Consider the following 9,485-nt stretch of genomic DNA (forward strand, 5'->3'; position numbering starts at 1 on the left):
AAGGGGGCCCAGCAGGGAGGTGGCAGTTCTGGTCCTTACTGAGGAAGACAGAGGCAAAGAAGTTATTAAATATGTTGGCTTTGTCATCTGGCGTGACAACCAGATTCCCCGTCTTGTCCTGCAAGGGCCCCACATTTCCTGGGGCCTTCTTTCTTCTCCCTATGTACTTAAAAAAGGACTAAATGGGATAGAGGATGTTCCCAGATATGGAGGAGGAGAAGGGTGGACCTTCCCGTTGCCCACTCTGCTTTGGAAGCAGTAGACAACTTGCTTTCTGAGAGGTTGATGAGCGTGGTTGTATTTTAAGGGGTTTGGGAGTCTTTGCTTCTTTTGAAGCATTCAGTTGTTGGGATTAGGTGGGTGTATTCCATTTATTAACCTATGAATGAAGCGGGGTAGGGGTTCTCAAAGACCTGTGTCTAAAGGAGTTAGATGGAAGTTACAGGTCAAAGTTTTATGGGCAGAATCATAGCAAGTGACAGAATGCAAGTTGGAGTGGATGCTGCTCTGCACAGGGCCATTTCCCTGTGCACTGTTAGAGCAGCCTTGGGGTGCATCTAATTGCTCTGGGCTGTATTGCACACTGCAGGAGGAGCTGCTGTGTTGGGCAAGTCAGTTCTCACTTTGCCTTTGTCTGTCTTGTCTGTTTAGGCTGCATTTCACTGGGGCAGGAGGTTGAGCACCTGCAGAGCACCCAGGACAATAGGACTCTGGTCTTGTTGAGTCCTGAGACAGGTACCTTAGCCCTGGATCATCATCCTTCCAGTGTAGACTCCCAATGGCTGCAGCTATTTTTTCACAGAACTTTGATGTCCTGAATGCTTCCTCCCTATTCTCCATCTGTAGCTGTATTTCATGTTTGCTGGCTGGAAATGGTCCAGATAACAACTGGACATTCAGCTGGGGGCAATCTTTTGCTGGGGAGCCTGGTCCTTCATCCCACACTCCCTCCGTACTTGGGTAGAATCTGTATTGACCTCAGTGGCAGCTCTGTCTGCTTTAGGAGTGTGTGGGCTTACTTCATTGCTTTGCTACTCTTGGCTTATGCAGGGGCAATTCCTGGAGATAAGTCTGTGCATGTTGGGAGTAGCCACTGCCAGGCGCCATATTTTCAGTAAGACATTTGGTCAGTCCTTTCATTCGCAGGGGGTTTGCACTGTGCTGTGGAAGTGCTGCATGATCAACGTAAGCTGTCCAGAGATTTGGCCTGGAGAATTCCTGTTGTGCAGTATGGGTAGCTTCTCCACCAGTGTGCACTGGAAGAAGGGACAGGGTGAGGCCTGGAGGACTTGAGATGGACTGGGCCACCTTTCATCACTTGGCTCTGCTACTGACTTCCTGTGTGACCTTGCACAAGTAACTGAATCTGAGCCTCATTGTCTGTATCTGTGGAATGGGAATAATGCTAATACTTGCTTTGTCTTGTTTAGAACATAAATTCTTCAGGGGAGGGATGATTTCTCACTATGTATTTGCACAGTGCCCAGAACTACAGGGCCCTGCTGTGAGATGTGGCTTGGATGAGTTCCAGGAATAATAATAATAATAATATTAATAGGTGTAAAATAAGCCATGTTAATTGAAGCTTTTTTGAAAGCAGGGTGGGTGGGGTGGGGGTGGAGAACCCAAAAACAATATTTACTAAGTGGCAAGAGAAAAATCAGTGGAAGAAAAAGTTCTTTTGAAGCTTCGAAAAGGAATCGCAAACAGCATTCAACCACAGCAACAAAATAAAACTCTAAAAAAAAAAAATAAAGGCACTTCAAGGTGTTTTAAGCTTTTCATTAATTCAGAACTCTCTCCCACTCTCTACACTACGTAAATCTGGCAGTTCAAAAGCATTGGTAATAATTGGTTTCTCTCAGCATGCCTTGTGGCGTGATCAATATACGAGGAGTTGGGTTTGTTTTTTGTTCAGTAGTCATACACACTGTCACAGATCATATTGTTCAGGAAGATGTTAACTGTTTCTCAAAGGGGGACTTGCAGAATGAGCACTCCAGTCATTTTCTCTTGGCCTTTGTGTCAGTGCTAATAATACTTTTTTTTCTCCCCTGGTAATAGAAGGTAAAGCAATTTTCCCTTTTACAGATTCCAGAGCACAGACAGTTGGAGTTACGACAAGCATTTGTTTAATTGGCTAAACAACACCCAGTCCCTTTGACGAATAAGTCAAGCCAGCTGCTGGGGAGAAATTGAGAAATGTTTTCTATTCTGCACGCAGTGACTGCAATACACACACTAGATTGAGGAGTCATTGTCATAAATCCCTCCTTTGCAGGACTTTGGCTGGGATGAGCTCAAGTGTGATATGCAGCATGGATTGGACAGGTGTGTTAGGAAATAACTTGCAATTAGACTTGTCTAATGAATGTGTAAGCCTAAGTAATATCCCTTCCTCACTCCCCTCCCCCCAATTAATTAACCAGTTTTATAGATTGCCTTTGATTAGAAAATGAAGTTTATTTTCCCTGTTACATTGAATGGGTGTCTCAAGGGCAGCTAGGGCAGTGATTCTTAACCAGGGTCCCCCAGCACCCTGGGGTCCCTCAAGCTCCTTTCGGGGTGCTGCAGGTTGCCACACAGTGTTTAGTAGCAGGTGTGCAAATATGATGCACAAGATGAGCCCAGAGATTTCAAGTAGGAAACCATAGTGTTAAAAACAACCTGGCCTGTTGTGGTTTTTCTGAGTTTGTTGCAACAGAAGAATTGCTTTAGTATTTTTCTGTAGTCCAAAAAAGAGTGAAAAAAGAGCTGACATTTTCTGAGAGGGCCTCAAGTCCAATGAGGGGCATCTTGAGTCTAAAAAGGATGAGAATCTTTGTGATAGAGTTTACATTCCCCCCTCTCTTAAATTACCTCCTTGCTGCACATTCACCTTCTTTTCCCGGGTGTGCATGCTGACCTCTACAGTAAATCTACCTTTGTCCCACGGGGGGATTCCAGCGTGAACATCATCCTTCTGGGGCTCTTGAGTGTCCTGGTGAAAACTTGAGCTCAAAGTTTGGAATTTGCCTTCCAGATCTGGAGCCTGATAAGGGAGGTCTTTGAGGACCAGCCCCAAAGTCTTTGTAAATCTGTGCCTTCATGTGAGTAATCCCACAGACATCCTCAAAAACTTGAATTTCCAGCACGTCTCAAGACAGGTGGACTTCAGAGCATTGTCGGAGACAAAGAAAGGGCTTTCAGGGTCCCTAGCTCTCAGGGGCACCTCTCCCCCATGGGTGCCTCGGCGAAGCGGACATTAGGTCAGGCTGTCAGCAGGCCAGAGCGTGCTGCCCTTGAGTGACCATAGGACTACTCAGGAAATAAAGTATCCCTGAAGGCCTGCAGGGGAGAGCACAGCCCTGTCCCTTGTGGATCCTGATTGCTTATATAAGTAAGCAAGGCAGGACCTTGGACCTTTTGCCCTTTATCGAGGCAAAATGTCCACGCAGTCAGAATCAGAGGGCTGAAAGGGTTCTCCTGGGCCATCATACCTAATAACCCTTAGTCACCCAAGGGGCTTTGTTGCATTGGCTTTGAGAACTAAGCAGAATTAGGCCTTCTTCCATAGATGCTTTGGCTGGGTGAAAAGCCAGCTTTTGAGCCATGCTAGTACTGCCACGTTCCACAAAGACCCTGTGCCCATCTTCACAATGGGTGCTACTGGGCTTTGCGCTGCAGATCTGCTCAGGGGCTGAAGGAGCAAGACTCTTTCTCCTTACACCCTGGAGTACGCAGGAGCCTAACTCTGTACTTCAGCTACTTATCCAAGTGCTTCTCCAACTTGTTCATTTATGGGGCATCAGCAATTTTCAACACGTGTACTGCGGGGGTCCCACGAGGCCGTGCAGTGTGGTCCATAGATAACAACAGGCCATCTTGCCTCTCTTCTCTGCTGGAAACTTGAGGTTAAGTAGCCTTGGCAAGAGTCTGTTGGTCCCTGGTGTCTGTGGTTGGTACCACCAGAGAGAGGACAGAGCTATTCCCATGTTATAAAGAGGGGACTGTGGCCAGGGAAAGATAAGGGCTGGATTTTTAGAGGTATGGAGGTGCTTCAAATGGGAACGAAATGCTTAACTTCCTTTGGAAACCCACAAAGTGCTGCAATAGACTTTTGAAATATCTGACCTAGCTGGGGGTATGTAGGAACCTTGTGCCAGAGCAGAGGGTCCCAGGCTGGCACTCTAACCACTCTTATCTTCCATCTTCCCACAAGCAGCTGGTATGTCTGCCATTTTGGGGGGTTGGCAGAGGGCTATGCTGGCCTTGAAGTGCCAGCCAGCACAGATAAAACAGGGCAGATTCCATGGCTGCTAGAACAAATCTGCCGTAAAGCAAGTAGGAATTGGAGTGGAGTGGAGTGGAGGTGTCTGGAGGTTGTGTCCTACCCTGGGGTGCCTCCAGCCTGGCATGGAGCAGGAGACAGTAGCCCAAGCCAGCTCTTGCCTAAGAGCAACAGGTTTAATCAGGAGCCCCATCCATCTTCCTGCTCAAGCAGCCTTAGAACGAAGATCCAGGCAGAATGTTTATGGAGGTAAACATGATTATTCCCAATCACAGCCTCTAATGATGGTTATTATAATGACAGCCATTGTGGGGAAGGGTATGTAATTATGTTGATTCTTCTCTTTATTGTACATATAATAATAAGCTATTTTATGCCAGAATAAAGGGGGGAGATGGGGAATTTATTTCATTAGTTTCCTTCCCCCTCCCCCCCAGTGATTGCCTCTTGGGTCAAACACTGTGATCTTTACTCAGGCCAGATTCCCACTAGACTCAATGGGGAAGCTGAATGAGTAAGAGTCTGTATTATTACTATTCTTTTTTAAATGATAGAACAGCTTACCAGCTGCTGCAGAGATTGGGGTCTCAGTCCCTGCAGAAATTGTGTTCAATGCTGTTTTGATGACGGCCCCCTCTAGAAAAATGCAGAGCATTCCTCCAGTTCCTGACTTTTCACGGCAACTTAATTGATGGTTTGTGCTGGCTGTACTTTAACCCCGGGGCTGTCTCATAAACAGAAGTTGGAGAGGCCGATAGATCACCGCAGTGGATGAGGAGAGTCTGACATTTTAAGACGCTTAATGGGTTAATAAAATGGTGGAAAAAAACGTGGGTCACTTTAGGTGCCTGCTGCTAAATGGAGTCTGCCTGTTTTGTGTGCATGCTCATACCTCTGCAGCAGCACCTTTGACCTGCTGTGCAGCAGCCCCGCGCCTTTGTCTGCTCTGTCCATCTGCCTCTTCTCGAGTTACACCCTGTGCTTATCCCCCATAATCTAATTTGAGCTGCTGTAGAAAGGGGCGAGAGGTTTAAAAAAGGAGAGAGAGAGAAGCAGATGCACCAGGGCTTGCAAAGTAGAAAGGACAGGCATTTTATTTAGAGATAGGACCTTTCTGTCATCTTTCCATGTTTGTTTTTAAGGAGCAGAAAAAAAGACACAAAAAGGGCTGTGTACTGCATGCTGTGGGGAGTGCAACAGGCTCCTGTTCTGGGTTAGACCGTTGCAGTGGATACAGGTAAGCTGTGGCTGGGTTTCCATAGTTCTCCACCAGGGTCTAGGTCTATTAACCAGTGCTCGGGAAGGACCAGTCCCCTCGGACCCTGCGGGTGAGAGGAAGAGCTACTTTAGGATCAGGCCGTAAGTGTCCAATAATCCAAAAGGATTCTCTCTCCATATTAGACCTACCCGGTGGAGCTCTGTTTGGTTCACAAATGCACTTGCAAAGCTGCTATGAGCTCCAACCAACCATCTGATGGCAGAATTTCAAATTTCCGCAGCACTTTATATGATGGATTTGGGAATCTGTTGAGTGGGTCAGCCATTTTAATAATGAAACCCCCTTTGGATTATTCCAAAGAGTGAGACCTGCCACCCATGAGAACTTGGTAGCATATTTCCTATTTGCTAAGAGGTTAGACAGTGAATTTATGAAGGATGGTTTGGACAGGGATGATCCTGCCTCAGGCAGGGGGTTGGACTAGATGACCTGTGGAGGTCCCTTCCAGCCCCATTTCTCTCTGATTCTGTGATTACTTCTGGAGTTCATTGCCATTCGGGATGATTGGGAGCTCCCTGGGTACCAAGCAGAGCTGGCCTTAGGGATGGGCGACAGCTCAGGGTGCTGCGGTCAGGCATGTGCACACACATGAGTGAGCAGCCTGTGCTCACAGCAGCGCTGTCCCCCTGCCTCAGCCAATCTCTGCCCCAGGCAGAAGAAGCGGTGCCCAGCCCAGCCTGCCCCCCGCCTCCAGCCACTGCCTAGGGGGAGCCGGGCTGGGCACTGTTAGGGGTGGGGGTGGTACCAATATACACATTCACCCCAGGTGCTGTTTTTCCTAAGGTCGGCTCTGGTACCATGCTAGCAACTGGCCTGTGTATCTTTATCCAACTGAACAAGATTGCCCTCTTGCTTCATTTTCCTATTATCTGTTCTGTAGCCAGGAGGAAACTAATTGAGTATGTAGGGCCTGGTGGATTCGAGTGACTCGATGCCACGGTGTTGCACTTCTTTCTGAAAAGCAAATGCTTCATGTTCTCATAGACTGAGCCAGCTGGACTGACGGTTTGTGCTTGACCTGGGGTAGGTGATTAGGTGTTCCTCTCTTTTACATAGGGGTTGGAGCCAGTGGTTGCCATCACTGGTTCTCTAGCACTAACTAGAGAGGATGGTAAATGGGAAGTCACCAGTGAAGTTGACTTGATCGCTACTCTGATATCTATGAGCGTGACTGTAGGGTCGTGTTTGGGTCCAGGGATTTCACGGCAGTGGACCTACTAGATCACGGAGGCTGAACATGCCTCTTCATCGTAGATGCTGCCCTTCCTGGGCAGAGCTGAGGCTTATAGCTGCTACTGCCTCTTTTTCCTGCTTTCTTGCGAGTCAGTGGGAGTTTTGCTCATGGTTGCGGTGGGGGCTGGGTTTAGTGCGTTCTGTGCTTTGCTGACTCTGCCTGTTCAGGACGTTGCTGATTAAATGCTGGCCCGGCTGATTAATATCACTGGCAACCTGTCCCATGCTTCTAGGATTTGAGGAATGAAGGGAGATTGATCATTCATGATGGTGACAGGCCACAGAAAATGGTCCTGTTTGTGCTTCCTGGCGGCATTATACTAGATCACACTGCATCCTCTTTCCTTCCCTTGCAGTAGAGGAACTGCAGGCAGATCTGAAGGGATCCAGTTACCAAAGAAATGCTACCTGGATCTGGTCTAATTTTTCAGTGACTTTTGTCATTTCATTTGTAATGCGAGGCTGCATGGAGCTATTACTTGAGCAGTCCATAGAGTCCCCTGCGTGTTTGCCTCTAAAAGCCACGACAAAACTTCTTTTCACAACAGGCGGCACAAAAAGGGAGTTGAATGAGCAAGATGGGGAAGTTCTCCCCCACTTGCCACATGGATGGGCTCCAGTTATGTTACAAACACAGTCTAGCAAGGGCTTTTCTGGTCGGTGAATCCTAGAAACAGCAGATAGAAGAGACACAGTTGACCTTGTCCTTTCTTGGGAATACAGGATTATTCTTGACTTCATCTCTAATCATGTCTGAAGGCATGTCCAAAATGTAGGCTCTCATGGCACCCATGGGGAGAGTTCCTACATTTAGCTTATTTCTGTTCTTTTTCTCAGTGCCCTGGCCCTATCCCTCCTCTCCACCACCTTATAAGATTCTTTCCCATCCAGGCATTCACACCCTTCACATTTTCACACCTTCCTTGGTCACCTTTTGCATTTCAGGTCAGCTGATAAACTTTTATTTTAGGCTAATCCTTAAATTGCAGGCCTATTCCCACCTTTCCTTCAAGTCTATAATCACAACCACCTTGCAAATTATACCCTAAAAAAGGTGTGCTGGACTAAATGAAGCAGAAAATACAAAGGATGCAGTGTTTAGACGTTCTGTTGGCAAATGGGAAAAATTAGTATGTATCTATATTGTGCGAAGCCTGGGTTGGCCTATTGTTAGATTAAATTGTACATTAACTGATCTTCCATAGACATCGTTTAGCATAATTGGCTAGCACAAGGCCCTTTGTGTTTCTGCTCTGTAAGGCTGTGAGTTAACATTGCTGTGCTTAACTTGCTCTTCATTAAGAATTTAATAGCAGCATCACTTGACTGCTGTGACATGAAGCAGACCGATGCAACACATTGGCACATGTGCTAGGCAGTAACAACCCTCTGCAGAACAAGGGGCTTCCACTCCTAAGATCCTAGAATTAATACAGCCCAAAGCAGGTGCGTGCGACCCAACCAGGCTGGGTCATGAGCAAGCCACAGTGGGGTGGCATGGCCACTTCTTTATGGCTAGAGGACAGAGGAGGAGATATGTCTTGGCAGAGGAGAACAGTTGCCGCCAACTATCTGAGCAATGCCCACTGGGTATGAATGGCCTGTTCCCTGGTGGCAGTCGCAGAGGGGCTGAAGTTTCCCATGCCTTATTGGACAGCAGATTCCCATCTGTTTCAGTGCCTTGAGGAAGTTGTGTCCTGTGAGCCGTTCCTTTCTGACTTGGGTAGCCACTCACTTACCCATCCATCCATCCATCCATCCCTGTCCTCCTCCCTCCTCCTTCAGGGGCCGTGAGGTGAACAAGCCTTTGTGACCCAGGAGACACCAGTGCCTGAGTGAGGCACTTGCACACTGATGAGTCTAGCTGCTTGTTGGGCCCCGTGTTGCTGAAGCCTTAGCCAGGGAGCTCCGGAGAGATGAATCACTGACTTCCTTGGCACCTCTCTTCTCTGCCTTCCAGATTTTGGTCTTTCCACGGAGCTGGCCTTTGTTGTGGAGCCCAGCGATGACATAGCTGTCCAAGAGAAGCCCCTGATACTCTACTGCCAGGTGGAAGGAATCCAGCCCATCGCCATCACGTGGAGGAAGAATGGGGCGATGGTTGTGGACAGTGAAAACACCTTCATGCTGGCCAATGGGTCACTCTATGTCTCCCACTTCCAGAAGCTCCGGGGGGATGGCTCGTCTGACGAGGGAGAGTACGACTGCATGGCTCAGAACCACTATGGCCTGGTGGTTAGCCGGAAGGCCAGGATTCAGGCAGCAAGTAAGTGTTGGGCTTGGCCTGTCTGGGTGTCCGTGCCCTGGCAGAACTGGGGGGGTCTGTGTGAGGGGTTTTTGACTGGTTGTGTTCAAGGGTGTGGATGAGTTCTGCCAGTTGGCTGGAGACATAGCAAATGGTCTGCCAAGAGCTGGGGGAGGTACCTGGGGCTCAGGCAGGTTGGAGAGCCAGCATGCATCAGGACTGGGTTGTTGAGTTGAGCATGTGCCTGCCCTTGCAACTCTGTCCCTGAAGAGCTGATGGGTTTTTAGAGCTTAAATTTGCTCTCCACTGGTGAAATCTGGAAGGGGGTTAGTTGGAGCTGGGAGGTGTGACCAGGGTGAATCCAGCCCAGCCTCCCTGCTTTTGAGAACCCACACAGCAATGTGCCAGTGACTCACTGAATCATAGAAAATGAGGGTTGGGAGGGACCTCAGGAGATC

The 9,485-nt window shown here is 48.1% G+C and overlaps 1 protein-coding gene across 1 annotated transcript in view; it reads left to right on the forward strand.

Annotated features, from left to right (window-relative positions):
• The window catches only part of IGDCC3 (immunoglobulin superfamily DCC subclass member 3), a 217,985-nt gene that overhangs the window by 6,100 nt on the left and 202,400 nt on the right, over window positions 1–9,485 (forward strand). The window contains exon 2 of the mRNA XM_019503975.1: window positions 8,743–9,048. Coding sequence (XP_019359520.1) covers window positions 8,743–9,048 — 306 coding nt within the window. The remainder of the gene's footprint in view (window positions 1–8,742; window positions 9,049–9,485) is intronic.

This window comes from Gavialis gangeticus, unplaced genomic scaffold (assembly GCF_001723915.1).
Source record: "Gavialis gangeticus isolate Ggan-Ray unplaced genomic scaffold, GavGan_comp1, whole genome shotgun sequence".
NCBI classification, from domain to species: Eukaryota; Metazoa; Chordata; order Crocodylia; family Gavialidae; genus Gavialis; species Gavialis gangeticus.